Consider the following 17670-nt stretch of genomic DNA (forward strand, 5'->3'; position numbering starts at 1 on the left):
CCTTTTGACATCGTACCACTGAGGTATTTATATAGGTTTGAGTGATAACCGTAATAACCTGCCTTTGATGTCTTTATATGCAAAGTAATACATTTTTAATGTATTTTAACTCTGACTATAACCTCTGAGCTTTTACGGTCTTTAAGGTATCATTAATGTTTGTTTAATGATAGTGAGCTTCGTTGTATACCTGCTCAGTTTTCCATCCCGGCGGATCGCCATGCGGGGCGGATCCCATATTCTTCTTCTGGTCGGATCTCGAGATGAACTCATGGTACGACATCGTATTTCCATTTGTACGCCATATATACCAAGGAGGCGGATCTTATCCTGTCTTTTCTCCTTTCAGGTCCTTCTCTTGGGGGAATATTCTCAGCCTAATCCTTCATGTTTTATGACGAATGTTATCAATTATACATAAAGTAATTATAGACCTAGATAACATACTCATACTCATACTTATATATCTATCTATCTTTAAAATGACATTGTTTTGATTTGAGCGTGACAAAACAAAACAAAATTTCTAAACTCAACCCATATGCGTAGTTTAGTTTTGAGAAAATTACAAAGAAAATCACATTTGAATTTTTTTTTTTACAATTAACCATCATCTATTTATGACTTTAATCATATATGATATTTTTAATTTAAAATATCAGAAATTCATATTTTTAATTATTATTTTGTCAAATAGTTATTTCATCCTCTTTTTACAGGGATATATCTATTCATAAACTGTTTATTTAACATTATTAGAATTTTTTTACGAGCATAAAAGACTTATAAATATTAAATTTATTTGTAATTATCCTGTAGCTGTCCCTTTAGTTTTTGTCTTCAAAATAGTTAAATTCTGACTTCGTTGTTATCTCGATCAAAATTTACTCCGTATTGTATATTTTGAGGATACATTTTTTTCCAATGAATATATATAAACATTAGAGGTAAAGGTAAAATTAGATAATTAGGAAGAGGAATTTTTTCGCATAATATTAAATATAAATGTTCATTTGCTAATTAGAACATCAAGCTGGAATAGCTCAGTTGGTTAGAGCGTATGGTCCTTAACCATAAGGTCGGAGGTTCGACCCCTCCTTCTAGTGCGTTTTTGTTTTCTTAGAGAGTTATTAAGATAATTCATTTAAGTGCATGATTTTGAATTTTATTATTATTTTGCGCGAAATTAGTAGGAGAATTCAAAATTCTGTCTGTCTTATGTACAGAACTAGAAAAACATGGTGAAACGAATCAAAGAAAGGAGGAGATAATACAAGAAGATTAAGAACAAATTAAGGTTTAAATCCTGTTGACACAAAGATTTGGATGGATAAGCACACCTTTAATTGACAAATTATGCACTTGTTCTCCACCAATTGAAGAACATCCTTCAACCCCCAACCATTCCCATCTACCTTCCTCTCCGACCACCTCTCGCCAAACCACCATTTCCGATCCAAGCTCTCTGTACAACCATATTCCCCCATCTCCCCCCACACATTTTATACTCTTCCCTTTTCTCAATTTCAACCCCAATTCAATTCCCACTTTCTCAATCAAACACCACTCATTTCTTCCCTTCAGCTCCCACACACATGCCTCCTCGCCGCCTGTTCCTCCGACCACCGTCAACCTTCCCTCGCGCTTCACCAGCGCCGCGAATTCCAGCCTATCAGCCATCGGAACACTCAGTTCTCGCCATTGGTTCGACCCAATCTCAAACCCCATCACATTATACGCTCTAGCGGAAGTCATCCAGTAAACGACGCCGTCTGCGTAAACACTCTCGTTTGGAGTCCAAACAGTTAGTCTTACTGCGTATTCAATTGGCATGGACCCCACGATTCTCCACGTGGCATCCCTGGAGTCGTACATTTCTACTGTTGGTTCATACGTGGCGCCGCTAAGACCGGCCTCCGACATCCCGCCTGCCACGTAGACTCTGTATTGGTTTGAGCTGAGAATTACAACTCCGACTGCTGGATTAGTCCTTGCAATGTTCAGCAGTGGAAGGTGCTTGAATTGCCTAGTGAAAGGATTACAAATGGCTAAGAGGAGAATTGTGGAATTTGTGATTTTTATTAGAACTAAGCCGCCGGTGACTGAGGCAATTGGTCTAATGGGATCGGAGATGAAGTCGAGAGAGAGCATGTGCCACCGGTTTGTTGCCGGATTGTGGAAATAACAGCATGGTCTGCGGTTGCGCGTAGGAAGAGCGAGAAACCAGGGAGGGTGGCGGTGGTGGAAGATGGAAGGAAGTGGGTAGGCATTGGCACACGTGTACCAATTCCGGCAAGCAGACTGGGCACGTGCTAAGGAGTCGAGAGAGAGGAAGGAGAAGATGTTAGCTAGAAGATCAAAGGGGAGAGTGCTCCACATTGAAGGAAAATAGAGGTTGAAGAGATAAGAAATGTATAATGAATATAAAATAAAAATGCAATTATTGTTTGAGGAATATAAAAGCATAGGGATGTGTGACTCTGTGACCCATTATCTGACAGACATGTGATGTGAGCCACTCCAGTCCAGTCCATTTTTTAAATCTTGCCTTGTGAGATATGGTTTTAATAGAAAATGAACTTGGTTCTTGGAGAAGCCCGAGGGCCATAATACATGATATACTAACAAAAGGACAAAATATTAGCTTTCTGCCGCAACTTTTAGGGGTAAATTATAAATATGCCACTAACTCTACTCATTTTCACGAAAATAACATAATAGCTGCTTACCTTCCTAGTATTTTCTAACATCATCACCATTAATTTTTAATCTAACGCTTTAAAATAATTGTTAAAGATTCTAAAATAAAAATATTTGAGAATTAAAATTATTTAAAATGATATAATCTTCCAAATATATTTTTTATTTTTTAAAATCATAATTTTTAAAGCTTTTAAACATTTACTTTCTCTATAATAAGCAAATAAAACCTAAATGACCTTAAAATAAATAATTTAAATGGCTTTTTTATTTTTTTATTTTAAAATCGTTATGATTATTTAGGTGTTTATTGAAATTTAACAGTTATAATATTAAAAAATGTAAAGCTAACTGACTTTTATGTTAAATTTTAGTAAATTTTAATGGCCACGAGTGTAATTTAACTCAACTTTTAGCAAAAGAAATATATCTAATTGGCTTAATACATCATTTGCTCCCGAACTTGTTAAAAAGATTGATCGACTCCCTAAACTTTAAAAGTATTCCAATAGTCCTTTGAATTTGTAGAGAATGTTCAGTTAACTCCTTAAACTTGTATAAAATATAATTAATTTAACTACTCGATTGTAAAATAGTAAGTTAAATTCGGAAAATATGTTGCACGTATCTAAAAAAAAGTAAAACGACCAGGGTATACGATTCTAATATTAGAGAAGAAATTTTTTTATAGTTGAACAAGTAAGAATATTTTTTTAATATGTTTTAATCTATTTTGTAAGTTATATAATAACATTATAAGATAGTGCAACATATTTTTCGCATTTAACTTACTTTTTTTACAACCGAATGATTAATTGATTACATTTTACGTAAGTTCAGTGGGCTAACTAAATATTTTATACAAATTCAGATGCACTTTAACAGTTTAGAAGACCAATCAAACTTTTTGGACAAATTAGGGAACAAATGATGTATTAAGCCTGTATAATTTAAAAGTCTTACTTTCTGCATCAAGTTATCTCTTGTATAGACTTGTTCACGGGTCCGGGTACCTGTCCAGGTCCGTGTCCCTTGGACCGAGCTTGAACAATAAAAATTGCTTATAGGCTCAGGCCCGCTAAAGCCCGCATATTTTTTTGGTGGACTTGAGATTAATAAAAATAATACGGGCCGACCCAACCTATTAATATTAATTAATAAATGTATATATTTATATATTAAATATTTAATTTTTATAATTAATAATTATATATATATATATATATATATATATATATATTTAGGTGAGCTTATATAGATTGAGCTTGGGATTTGATTTTTAAGCCCAAATCCAGCCTGACCCAAAACCCATCTCAATTAATAGTAGACTGTAATGGGTTTGGACTGAGCATTTTTACCTAAAAATCCGATAGGCCCGGTCTGAGCTCGGCCCATAGATAGATCTACCCTTGTATAAGCCACTCATCATAACATGCACCACAATTTTGATCACATGCACTTTAATGAGCATTTAGAATTTGTTCATTCACCGATAGATCCAGGCTTATTAGAATTCTAAGGTGGAGATTCAAAGCATCCTGAGGCTTAGATTTAATAAGCTTATATCTAACCGTGAATGAGCAAATTCACTTGCTCATTAAGATTCATATGAAAATTCCTGACATGCACCAAGTGTTTCGTTGCTCCCCCATTTGTATAAATTCATATGATTAATTTTTTAGTTTGCTAATCAAAGTAAGGTGCAAACAAGCAAAGCAAATTTACTTTAATTTTAGAATGATGCAATTTTATTATAATATTAACAGTTAAGCATAATTTTACTCAATAATGTAACATGTTAAATCAATTTTAGATATCATTATAAAATATAGATATTATGTTTTTTATTTTACACTAACTGCATATCAGTTAGTTTTTAAAAAAACACATTTTTTATGATTTAATAATAGAATTGAATATTAATATTTTTAAATTCGACGAAATATTTAAATTCTTTTTATCGGTACAAAATAAGTACAATTTGTTGTACGTCTATTCATATATTTGTGATCCATTACTAATGAATGATAAAATGATACTTATATATTTGTGATCCATTATTAAAAGTGTAGATGACAAGATTCGTGATTGAGAAAACAGTTTGATGAATTATTTTTCAAATTGATCAAACTTGTCAATGTTAAGGGTGGATTTACTCTTTACTGTCAATGTTAACGGTAAAATTGCATTATTTTAAACATTAAGTATAAAATTCTTTTTGGATGTCAATGTTAAGAGTATTTTTACACTTTATTTCTGAAATATCACTTTTACCAAGTTTAGAACGCCAATGGATCACTGTAATAAAATATTGGTGGTTAGTAGATTACTTTATTCAAATTCAAATAGAAGATCGGTAATATTAAACAAATTTAGAAAACTAACAAGATACTTTATGAGTTTCGGAGGCTTTGAATCAAGTTAAGACGCTACTGAATATTAAGCTAAGTTTAAGAATTTCAAGAACCAAAATGTTTAAACAAAAATTTTAATTATGGTTTGTGGCCATAATTTTTTTTTTTTGGTAAGAAGGGAAGAAAAAAAAACAAACAAACAAAAACCTAACCCGGGATCAGTCTAGGAAGACTGACCCCAATCCTATCCTCAAGAAGAGAAGGTAACAGAAAAGAAGGAGGAACGGAAAGGGTAGAAACACCTAACATCCCCCCATGCCCAGCAGCTGCCAAGCGATCCGCCACGCGGTTTTGCTCCCTATAAATATGGGAGAAGGTAAGAGAATCGAAGGCAGGACGAAGCCTCAAGATGGCTTTAATGAGATTCTGACTCTTAAGACAAACAGCCTGTCTATCCGAAATCCTGTTGATAGCCTCCAAATTGTCAGACTCCACCGAAAGTCTTTTAACACCCATGCGAATGGCGAGTTTAATGCCAGACAAGATCCCCCAGAGCTCTGCAGTAAAGGAGGAGCCCGTACCTAAGTTATGGGTAAACCCAGCCAGCCAGGCGCCACCAGCATCCCGAAGAACTCCACCAGCAGCAATTCTGCCATTACTAAGGCAGGAGCCATCCGTATTCAACTTGACAACCCCTTCCCTGGGCTTCCTCCAACCAACTAACTGGACCTCTTTAACCGGGGAGGGGTGAACCAGGGGCTCTCCTTCAAAACTCTTTGTAATAACAGAGAGTTTTTTCGAGAAGTAAAACCGGAGGTCAGGAATAAAGACAGTCTTCTCAGCAAATAACTCTTCATTCCTCCATTTCCACATTTGGTGACAAATAATAGCGAAGAGAATAGCCCCGTGCTCCATACTGGCCAACAAATTCCCATTAACGCCTTCAGAGAACCAGTCAATATCAGAGAACCCCATAAAGGAAGGAAGGATGTGGTGAGGAAGGACCCCTTCCCAAACCTTTCTACTATTCGGGCAATCCCTCAAAGCATGGCACAAGGTTTCCACATGGCCGCTGCATCTGCTACAGGCACCAGATACAGCCAAGTGCATCTGCTACAGGCACAAGGTTTGTGGCCATAATTAATTACACAAGTAGTGTTCTCTAAGGAACAAAAACTTTGATGGATTGAAGACTTTTTCCATGTAAAGATAAGATAAGTATATACGTTAGGCCCATTAGCAGATGTAAAATTATCTAGTCTTATTTCGTGTTAAATGAATGAATAAAAAAAATTAAAATTAAAATCAAGATAAGCATATGGATAATGATCATATACCTATAGAATGATACATATTTGACATGGGAAATTTACGTGAAATGATACATACTTGTTGAAATTGTATTCCGACGTATAAGTTATGATATAGAAATGATCTAATTTAAAATGTCATAAAACCTTTATAGAAAAGGATTAGACTTGTTCAACTGTGAAACAACATAAATAGTATTAAGATAATAAATTTCAATAGTCGCTTGAGCTAAGAGGTACAACACTGTTCAATTTAGCTATATCAATCGTCTACTAAAGATAAGTGTCCTGAATAAGACACACATCACCAGTAAAGACACAAACAAGTTTAGAATGCTCAACTTAACTATTAATAAAAACAATATTGAATTTAAAGTTGATATATGAAAGACATTATGTAAAAGTAATTGTGAATTCATCCTAATAGTGTATGTTTGAGTAACATTCAATTGCTGATTGTTAGGTAATCTAACTATCAGATTATTTACTTCATGCATAGCAATAAAACAAGTCAAATTATTACTAATATGATATGTGCATTACTATCCAAGATCCAATTATCATTAACATTATTAAAAGATGGAAATGAAAACAAATTACTACCTGAAACAACATTGCCAATGACATGTCCTGGACGCCCATGACTTGTGTCCTATGTAATCAAAGGTCCTTTTCAGACGAGCATATTGTGCCTTTGTCAAAATGACACCCTCTAATTGGTATACACAAGAATACTGCACAAGGGACTCTTCAAGCCCAGAAGACTCATAAGTCACATTGCCAATCATATTCGTTTTGCATTTGGTAAATTTAAAGTTTGGAGGAAATCTATGCTTCCTATAACATTGGTCCACGGAGTGCCTTGGCTTATCGAAGTGACTTCACTTAGGTCCTGTCTTAGTCTTTGCATCATAAAACTGTCCATTTGCAAGAATAGAAGACTCTAACTGCACACTAGAAGTATGATTCTATCTTTCTTTTTGAATGACTAAAGACAATACATAGATAAGATCTGGTAAAGACTTCATAGGAAAGATTTGAAACTTTGCACCAGCATACTCTACATTTAATCATTTCAAAAAAACAAATAACCATATATTCTTCTTGATACTTTTTAGATTTTTCGAAACAAGGGTAGCAAACTTACAAGCAGATGTACACTTACACATTGATTAGGGCATGAAGTTGATCAATTCTCCCATGACGTCATTTGCTTGATATAATAATAAGTTATTGTCAAAGACCCTAGAATAAAGATATATATATGCTCTTGCAACTCTGAGATCTTGATCGAACCTCCTTGAGAAAATCACTTTTCCAAATTAAGACAAGCATCGCTGTAATTATCAAACCACTAAATGCTATTTGCAATTGAAGGCACAACAAACCTGCTAATCTAGGAGAAAATCATAGTGTTACATCGCTCTCAGGTGACGCGATTCACATCTCCTTCATCTGGCATTGAAAGAGATTCATAAAAAAAAGAAAATCTTGTTTTTAGCACGTGAAGCTCTCTTAAACCCATGATTCCACGAGTGAAAATTGTCTCCGGTAAGGAGTTGCGTAATAAGAACTAAGCTCAGATTCTCACCGGAATGCAAATAGTAAACACTTGGCGAATTTTGTGAAAGATCTGATGCGCATGTGGTCAAAATAACTGGAGTTTCAGATTGCGGAGTCGATATTGATGAAGAAATACCCAAAGTTTCAGCAAATTGGTGAAAAAAAACTAGGTAAAATCGCAAGATCAAGATGAATCTACAAGAAAATAAACTTCGATTTTATCGAAGCTGAAGATCGCTAAAATGAATTTTTTTAACAATCCTTGAATGAAATTGATTCTATAAGGATGGATTATACGAACGAAAGGTTCTCTAATACCATAATAAGATTGAAACAGAGTTGATCGAAAAAGAGGAATAAACTTTGCAATACGAGAATTGAAGAACCTTTCTAGTGAAAGAGAAAAACGAATTAGAGAAAGAGAAGATACAAATAAACCTTACAATTCCTACCTATTTATAGGGCTAATTACAAATCTAGCCCAATTAAGAGGGCTCATTTATATATCTAACCCACTTTGCTTCCATCTTACAAAATTAGATCATTTCATCCATTTTGGACAAAATTACCCTTAGTTCTATTGATCGATGGATCTGCTCCTGCTTCTTCTTCTTCCGCTTCTTCTTCTTCTTCTTCTTCTTCTTCTTCTTCTTCTTCTTCTTCTTCTTCGGCTTCTTCGGCTTCTTCTTCTTCTTCTTCTTCTGGTTCTGGTTATGGTTCTTCTTCTTCTTCTTCGGTTCATCTTCTTCGATTTCTGATATCAATCGTTAGCGATTTTTGAGATTTTTGAAGTATTATGTTCAATTTCCCGTAGAAATTGTATGTTTTTAGCTTATACGCCTGCTTTTCTCGCTGGTCTTGTCTCTTTCTTCATCTGTAATGGTATCGTTTCAATTTTCTATTTTTTCCACAATTTTCCAACATTTTTCTCCATTGTTGTCGCATTTGTGACGAAATTTATCGCATTTCGTCACAAATGCGACAACAGTTGTCGCATTTCGTCGCAAATGCGACAACACTTGTCGCAGAGTCACAAATGCGACAAGAGTTGTCGCATTTGCGACGAAATGCGACAACTGTTGTCGCATTTGTGACGAAATGCGACAAATTTCGTCACAAATGCGACAACAATGGAGAAAAATGTTGGAAAATTGAGAAAATTGAAACGATACCATTATAGATGAAGAAAGAGGCAAGACCAGCGAGAAAAGCAGACGTATAAGCTAAAAACATACAATTTGAACGGGAAATTGAACATAATACTTCAAAAATCTCAAAAATCGCTAACGTTTGATATCAGAAATCGATCTATCGATCAATAGAACTAAGGGTAATTTTGTCCAAAGTGGATGAAATGGTCTAATTTGGTAAAATGGAAGCAAAGTGGGTTAGATATGTTAATGACCCTTCTTAGTTGGGCTAGATTTGTAATTAGCCCCCTATTTATATGGACTAATGACTAACTGACCTGTTTGTAATGTTTAATTACAATTTTACACCCATTACTAATCTAGCTTATTCTATTAAATCTTTCATTTTTTTTCCATTAAGGTCTTGATCTTTTATTTAGATACATTAATCTCTCGTTCTTTTTATTTTTTTAGCACATTAAACTCTTACGATTAAAAGAACCAACTTTGAATATAAAACTCAATTAACAAAGTGTTATTAATATTAGTTTAAAGTTTGTGTTTTTCATAGTTGTAGATCGAATTTTAATATGTGTAATGTGTATAAAGAGAAACTATAAAAATATTATTTCAAACTATAAAAATATAATTTCAAACTCATCTGAAATGAATATTGTTGTACGATATTAATATGAATTGAACCTTAACTATCAATTTAAATTTTTAGTTAATATCCAATCATATTAATTTTAGGATCCAATTCTTATTAATATCTAACAGTATTTTTTTAATTGAATTAGATGTTAATAATTAAATAATTTGACAAACAAATGTTTAATGTGACTAAAATTAAATGATCAAGAGTTTAATTTGTTCAAATAAAAAATTAAGAGTATTTATTTACTCCATTCCATTTCCACCTCATGTTTTTCTAACCGCAACAGCAAACATCAACAACAAATGGTGAATTCGTTACATCAATTCCCAATATGGATTTACAAAAGGAATCCTAAAAGTTATTAAAATCAAACAATGAAAGAGAGGCCTAAACTAAATTTTTTAGTATGAACCATGACTAATATTGATCATTCCACTCAGATAATATCAGGTTACATGACATGTTGGAGTAAACGAGACCGATACTGATTTCTAGTAAAAATTCGAGACCAATACTGATTTCTAGCCAATGTAAAAATCTCATCCTCAACATGCTTTTTGCCAAAGATTTACATAGGCTTAATATATCATTTGCCTCTTGAGCTTGTCATAAAATCTTGGTTGGTCTCTGAACTTTTAAACTGTCTCGATAGCCCACTAAACTTGCATAAAATGTTAATTTAGCTTCCTAAACTTGCATAAAATGTAATAAATTAGTCACTCGATTGTAAAAAAATAATTTAACGCGGAAGATGTGTTGCACGCATATTAAAAAGGTAAAATGACCAATGTCATGGTATGCGATTCTAATATTAAAGAAGAAAATGTTTTATAGTTGAACAAGTAAGAACTTCATTTTTAATATGTTTTAATCTATTTTGTGAATGATGTAATAACATTGTAAGACACGTACAACACATATTCCGAATTTAACTTACTTTTTTACAACCGAGTGACTAATTGATTATATTTTATGCAAATTCAAGAAGCTAACTGGTCATTGTATACAAATTCAGAGGGCTAACGGGATATTTTAAAAGTTTAGAGAGACACTCAAGTTTTTTAGAAAAGTTCAGGTCCAATGATGTATTAAGCCATTTACATACTATCTTTAGCCAGTGAGAGCAAAGACTCGAGTAATTCAAGAATAATAATAATAATAATAATAATAATAATAAAGAATAATTAGTGGGGTTGATGAGGAGGATGGGTTCTTCGAGTAGATGCGCAGCCTTGATTTCACTGATTGCTTCTTGGATCTTTTTCTTTACCATTTTATTTCAACTCCCTCTCTTCAGGTATTTATTCTTTTCTCTTTTTTCTCTCATTATCAATCTCATTTACTTTCTGTCATTGTCATTGCCATACCAACATTTTCTCTCTCTAATTCCACAAATTATTATTGACATTTTAACTGCAATTTTTGCTTTTTAATTGCTCCTCCCAATCTTTTACAATGACAAATCAAGAATTTGGAGCTTGTTCCGGATATCCGAGTTCTAGGTTTTCATGAATTTAGGACCCATTTCGATAAATTCAAACTAGCACCGTTTTTTCGGTTTCTAATTCTTTAATATTGGGTAGAATTAGGTTACAAAACGTTATATTGTGTGTATTTTTTGTTTTTATTAAGGGGTGTTTGGCCAACAATTGGGGGATCGGTGTTTAATTAGATTTAAGCTAGGTTAGACGGAAACTCTTGTTTTGTAGCATTTCTGCGCTTGTCTCCTGATTATGCTTCGTAGACTATGTTTTAGAAATAATGTTTCTCGTTATCTGTTCGATCTAACATGGAATTTGAGAATACAAGCGTTTTCTTGATGTGTATGTGTAGTTGTAGACTGATTTGGAATTCTCATATGTTAATTTGTGCCTGATAATGTCTGTTCTGATAGGGTACCATGTAGAATAGGAATATGTACATCACCTGTGGAGTTGGTGTCCTCCCAGCTAGTTGCAGCACAAGTATGCCCTGCATCTTTTGTGAAGGGTCTTCTCTACCCTGGTGCCATTGCACAAGCTTTCATCAACAATCAAAACATCCCTAGCTTTGCTGAATTGGTGAATCTATATAACCTTAAGCATTTGAAGAAAGGCCTTACTGCAATTGAATTCCAATGCCTAGAGGTACATACATTATTCTATTATCATGACATGTGCATTAGAATCGGTGACGGATTTGGGATTCACGGATTGCAATAACAGTAGATTATTATGTGTTTAGATTCTTGCAGGAAGCTGGTTGAGTGTTGCAGGAGCTGTAGTGGGTATTGTAAGGCCGGGGAGGATGAGCCTTCTTGGAATACTACTTATAATTTGGGGATTTGTTAGACAAAGAATGTTAAGGAAATCAGCTACAACATCTTTTTCTGTGTATCCAGCAATGTCAATTGCACTATTTTGTGCTTTTTTATCCATAAGAAAGGATCTCAGGAAACTAATTCGTTGTTTTAAATCTCAATCTAAGAAAAATATGTGACTTGAAAGTGTAAATTTTGATATCCTGATGTAGTTTGGATGCTGATATATTCGGAAGAATAACAATAGGGAAATTTTCTTTTTCTTTTATCTTATACTAATTGTGGATTTATGATTATTGCCTAGTATTTTTTTTTTTTTGGTCTATAGTGTTATTGTTAATGATTGAATTGGACAGTGTTTTCTACTTGTTAAATCTAACTAACTTTTGGCACCAAAAGTAAAGAATCAAATTGAAGGCTACGAATGAAATGAAATGATGCTGCTACTCGCAATTTTAAATGTTGCGTGAATTATCAAGCACCAAGAGTATTTGTTTTAGTTTGTTGTTTACATAAACAGAAACATTAGTATTAGACAAGAGAATATCATACCTTGTTGCTGTTTTCCATTTCGATGAGGAAATCAAATTAATTGAATGTGTGAAAACGGATAGTTGGGAGAAATGTGCAAGGTCATCTTGTCAAGAATCCACACGCCATATCCCACAAGTCCGGTGGACTTTTAAGTGTGCAAGGTCACATTCTCTCGAGCTACCTACTATTTACAACGGTATCAACTTATTTATAGGCATGCGATCCATTTATCCTTATTTCATTTTAGCCCCTTTAACTCTTCTTAAGTAAGTAAGTTTGTTAGGCTTTTATGTAATTTTAATATTAAGGTTTGTGGGATATAAATAACACATTTTATTAAGTTGTATGTAATCTTTATCAATCAAAATACAATTTCTCTTTGAGAGTTTAGGGTTCATCCTTTTATTAAATGATGATTCCTAATTCCTACCAGTTTTAGCTTGTGAATTTGGGGGTTTCATAACTCTTTCAAGTTTAGTTTGAGAATCTCTTTGTTAGTTTACGATTAAAATTATCACTACAAACCGATCCACATTAGTTAGTATCAGAGCCTTGATCGTCTCCTAACACGAGACTTCTTCGAGCACTTGATTCCATTACTATTGAACAAATTGAACTTTAATCAATAAAAATAAAAAAACTTATTGCTATCACTCAATGGTTGAAGAATAAAATGTTGTGGTTCAAATCTTATATCTTACATCTGAAAACAATAATATTTTTTAATATATAAAGAGTTACGACGGGTATCGGATATCCTGGAGGTATTTCCATACCCGTCCCATTACCCTAACGAAGTTTTATTTTTTGTTTCATAATACGTTTTAATTTTAGGAAAATAACAAATTGAAGTTTTTATTTAATTTAGGCTTAATACATCATTTGCCCTTGAACTTGTTCAAAAAGCTTGATTGGTCCTCTGAATTTGTCCAAAAAGCTTGATTGGCCCTCTGAATTTGTCCAAAAAGCTTGATTGGTCTCCTGAACTTTCAAAGTGTCCTAATAGCCTCCATGAACTTGCATAAAATGTTCAGTTAGCCCTCTAAACTTGCATAAAATGTAATCAATTGATCACTCGGTTGCAAAAAATAAGTTAAATGCGGAAAATATATTACACGCGTCTTAGAAAAAGCAAAACAATCAAGATTGAGGTCTTGCTGTTATAATATTAAAGAATACAAAGTTTATAGTTGAACAAATAATAACTTCATTTTTACACTATTCTTGAATTTTGTAATAACATTCTAAAACACGTGGAATACATCTTCTGTATTTAACTTACATTTTTGCAATCGTGTGATCAATTGATTACCTTTTACGCAAGTTTAGATGACTAAATGGACATTTTATAAGGAGCTATCGGGACATTTTAAAAATTGAAGGGTCAATCAAGCTTTTTGAACAAAAGCCTTTAATTTACCGTTAAGTAAATAGTTAGCCAACGGTCGCTTGCAGGAAAATTAGGTCCTTTGCGCTGCTGTCCGTGTGCGTTAAACCGGCTAGTGAAAGTTGAAGACTTTGAAGTTTGAAATGCCCTAAATTACACGAATATGAAACAGACATTCATTCTAGGGCGGATTAAAGGGAACTCAGCAGCCTAATGTCCAAAATAATTGCAAATTGCGGTCAAGGTAACTGCTAGCAGAAGCATGTGCTTCTAAATTTCAGTGTTGTTATCATCTTTTTCAGTGATTTCTAGTTTTAACCAGTAGTAGCTATTCTATTTTTGGTATACTATGCCTTAATGTGAAAACTGACAAATGAGTAGAATATCGTAAAGATGCTTAAAGATCCCTGCCCACTTGCCAATTCCCCACCATGACTGTTGGGTCCATCCTTGTTTGCTTTGGGATCATACAATAAAAGTAAAAGAAAAAGAAGAAAAACCTAATTACTCGGAGATCTAGTGCCTGTCTGTCTTTACTTCCTCTCACCAGTCCCACTTGCCTTCTTTTTCATTTTTATCTCCATGTTTGCTTCTTTTTGTTTGTGGCTTGCCTTCAATTATAGATAGGTGGGGAAAAGATTTCTGGTTTTGGAGTTTGGTTTTGCTTTTGTTTCTGAAAATTTAAGAAACAACACTTACATTTTTGCTCTACTGAAGCTTCTCCTACTTTCTTTTACAATCTTCTATGGAATTTGGCAGTTCTAGAAGTCGGTTCTTGTCAATATCCTTTTCATATTGAAACCCAACTGAATTTTGGGGTTTAAGGGCTCGAAATTGATAACTTGAAACCGTTTGCCTCTTCTGGAAGAAGGGGTTTTCCTTTTAGTTGGATTAGTTTCATTAGAGCTCTATGATTTTTTCATGGTAAATTTAGGTGCTACCCTTGCCAGTAGTTAGCTGAGATTCTAAGCATTTGAAATTGGGGAATTCATTGGAGCTTATTAGTTTGCCTTGTTTTGGCATAGCAGATGTTTGATGGGAGCTTGACAATGTCTTTCAATGCATTGAATTATCCATCTCATTTATTCAGTAATGTAAATACTCATAAATCCCTGTATAGGGCAAGGGTGAAACCAGTTTTCGCAATTCCCCCTTCTTCTGTTGTCTTGCCAACTAATAAGAATAGTGATTCAACAAAGGGTGATTTTTCTGATTTGTTGCTTAGTCAAGCAAATACAGTGGGTATCATAGGAGGGGCATCAGAAAATTCTACTTTGAATTTCTTGAAAAAGCTTGTCCAGTGGAGTTCAAAGGATGGACAAGATTGTGCTCCATTTATCCTTTGCTCTGATGCAGAATTAAATAAAGAGCTTTTAACACATGAGAGAGATTCTTTGCCTTTACTATATAGGCAAAATGAACTTTCTAAATTGGATCATATATCTATAGTGGAAAAGCTACGGAGCAAAAGAGTTTTCTTGGAGAGCTCCGGAGCTCGCTGTATAGTAATGCCTTGCCATATTTCTCATTCATGGCATGGTGAGGTTTCAAAGGGGTGTTCTGTTGAATTCCTTCACATGGGTGATTGTGTTGCTAGGGAGCTCAAGGAGGCTAAGCTAAAGCCATTAGAGGCTGGAAGTCCTTTGCGGATTGGGGTACTCGGAACAAGTGCTACTTTAACTGCAGGGTTCTATCAAGAGAAGCTGCAAAACGAGGTGTGTTCATCATTTGCTCATTTCTGCTTCTGCTTTGGATTAACTTGTCACAGAAATCCACTTAGTGTTTTGATCTAATTAATTTACCATTTGAAGTTGCAATTTTAACAAGAAATTCATAGTATTTCATACTGATATGTAAAGAGAATAATTAAAGGAGAGTAAAATCTTTTTTCTTCTTGTTGTCAAATGCATTTGCTTTATGTTTTACTTTTTCACTTCTAAATATTGAATCATATTCAACAGGAAGACACAACCTGTTTAATCGATTGGATGATTGTGTTGATTCATAGTTTCATACTCTTCTCTTACAAAATTCTCTCAACAGAATGTTAGCAAATTAATCAGTGGCATACCAATGCAGGAACAGTCAGGCTTTTACTCTTATAGTTGATACATCATTTATGAGCTGCTATTCCATAATAGTCTTTTTAGTTTTCCAAGATATTCACGAGAACAATGAAAGATATTTGGCTTGTGTGTTTGTCCTACCTTTTAGAGTCTTATATTTCCTTCGCTTGGTGAACTCCTTAAATAATGTTTTCTCCTATTTGCAGTTGATTGGAAGTTTGAAGACATATAATACAAATAAGAATAATGTTTCATTCTCCAGAATTAATTTTGGTAGCATTTTGCTTCCCAGGTAATTAAGGACCTTATGAATATGGTGTCCTAACCAGCAAAACTTTTGCTGGAATATCTCGATGAGACAGATGACAATGTAGATTTTGAGACCAATCTCTTGACCTCTGTTGGAAATTCAAATTTCACAATAATCCAGTTGAGAAAATAATACATTTAGATTTTGTGTTTGTTTCTCCTGGTTTTGTTATGTGCTGAGAACAAGATGGAGTGTCTTGCTTATTACTGTTAGACATCTCCTACTCGAAATGCAGCTTTGCATTCACTTTTACATGGTAAAGAAACATTTAAGGAAGTGAAGAAATAGTGGGATAACATCCCTCTTTATCCTATTTTTTATTGCTCAAGTAATTCCTTAATATGCAGAAATGGAGCACGTAATATCCCAATTTCACTTACTAGTTCCATTTAAGTTATGTTCTTCATTTGTCATTCCCATATTGCTTTGAGTTGTTTCTTGTTGAATCTCATGTGAAGCTTCCTGGTCTTTGACATCTGAATGCTTTTTTTAACTAGGAATTTTCTTTATCATCACTGACTATGCAAATTTGTGCTATTATTTTCCTTCATTTACTGGGTTCTTTTATTGTAGTAGTTGTTTGTGCTTATTCATGTTTTTCGCTGAGCTTGCAGGGGTTTGAAGTTGTTCTGCCAGATAAAGCAACCATGGAACACACTATAATTCCGTCAATTGAAGCGTTAAACAGAAATGACATGGAAGGGGCAAGGAATCTGTTCAGAATTGCCCTTCAAGTTCTTCTAGTGAGAGCAGTCAACACTGTTATCATTGCCTCTGATGATATGCGCGATCTTCTACCTCAGAATGATCCTCTTCTCAAGAAATGTATCGATCCAATTGATGCATTGGTCCGTTCAACTATCAAGTGGGCACAAGCCACTGGAAAAGTTACTTAACTGATGCTGGTAATGTTTGCAATATGTTCTTTATGCTTCTTCATTGGTACAAAAGTTTATTATAAGATGATTGCCATACTAGGGGGATACATATGTTAGAAATTGTTCCCTCGTGTACTTTATTATTTGTCAAATACAGATTATTACCAGATAGTGAAATTGTATCAGACTAGTGCCCAAATGGGTCCTCTGGAAAATTAAGAAAGGAAGTGCATATTTCTACACTTGTTGATGAAGTAGAGTAGAGCAAATGATTGCATATTTCAAATTTATTGTTGTAAATCTTCATTCGTTTTGTAAAAGTAGCAAATTATGATTCCGAATTAAACATCACTGGTTTTGCATGAACTTGTTTTGAGTTCTGGAATCTGAACTTCCTGGCTTCAACCACTGGATCCTACTAGTTGAAAACCAAAGCGACCACCTTAGTCAAAAGTTAGAGTTAACTTATGCTATCAGAAGC

At 34.0% G+C, this 17670-nt stretch overlaps 3 protein-coding genes and 1 non-coding gene across 6 annotated transcripts; 3 read left to right on the forward strand and 1 right to left on the reverse strand.

Annotated features, from left to right (window-relative positions):
• Window positions 1–123: 123 nt before the first annotated feature.
• Window positions 124–2464, reverse strand: LOC136223639 (protein UNUSUAL FLORAL ORGANS-like). Its single transcript, XM_066011754.1, has 2 exons — window positions 1341–2464; window positions 124–383 (listed from the first exon to the last, which is right to left on the reverse strand). Exons 1-2 carry the CDS (start codon window positions 2377–2379, stop codon window positions 373–375), a joined length of 1050 nt encoding a protein of 349 aa, XP_065867826.1. The 5' UTR covers window positions 2380–2464; the 3' UTR covers window positions 124–372.
• TRNAK-CUU (transfer RNA lysine (anticodon CUU)) lies at window positions 1033–1106 on the forward strand. Its single transcript has one exon. It is a non-coding gene; the product is annotated as a tRNA-Lys (tRNA).
• Window positions 2465–10873: 8409 nt separating the features above from the next.
• On the forward strand, window positions 10874–12280 carry LOC136223806 (uncharacterized). 2 transcript variants are annotated; one of them, XM_066011978.1, is made up of 3 exons: window positions 10874–11012; window positions 11610–11841; window positions 11939–12280. In XM_066011978.1, exons 1-3 carry the CDS (start codon window positions 10912–10914, stop codon window positions 12191–12193), a joined length of 588 nt encoding a protein of 195 aa, XP_065868050.1. In that variant the 5' UTR covers window positions 10874–10911; the 3' UTR covers window positions 12194–12280. The 2 variants fall into 2 exon arrangements, with proteins under 2 accessions (XP_065868050.1, XP_065868051.1); XM_066011979.1 differs by having other exon boundaries at window positions 11949–12104.
• A 1906-nt stretch (window positions 12281–14186) lies between these two features.
• On the forward strand, window positions 14187–17555 carry LOC136222121 (uncharacterized). 2 transcript variants are annotated; one of them, XM_066009609.1, is made up of 3 exons: window positions 14187–15650; window positions 16208–16293; window positions 16926–17031. In XM_066009609.1, the coding sequence occupies exons 1-3, from the start codon at window positions 14964–14966 to the stop codon at window positions 16972–16974; spliced, it is 822 nt and encodes a 273-aa protein (XP_065865681.1). In that variant the 5' UTR covers window positions 14187–14963; the 3' UTR covers window positions 16975–17031. The 2 variants fall into 2 exon arrangements, with proteins under 2 accessions (XP_065865681.1, XP_065865680.1); XM_066009608.1 differs by lacking the exon at window positions 16208–16293 and having other exon boundaries at window positions 14193–15650; window positions 16926–17555.
• The last annotated feature ends 115 nt before the right edge of the window (window positions 17556–17670 follow it).

The sequence above is a fragment of the Euphorbia lathyris genome, chromosome 3, assembly GCF_963576675.1.
Source record: "Euphorbia lathyris chromosome 3, ddEupLath1.1, whole genome shotgun sequence".
In the NCBI taxonomy this organism is placed as follows: domain Eukaryota; kingdom Viridiplantae; phylum Streptophyta; class Magnoliopsida; order Malpighiales; family Euphorbiaceae; genus Euphorbia; species Euphorbia lathyris.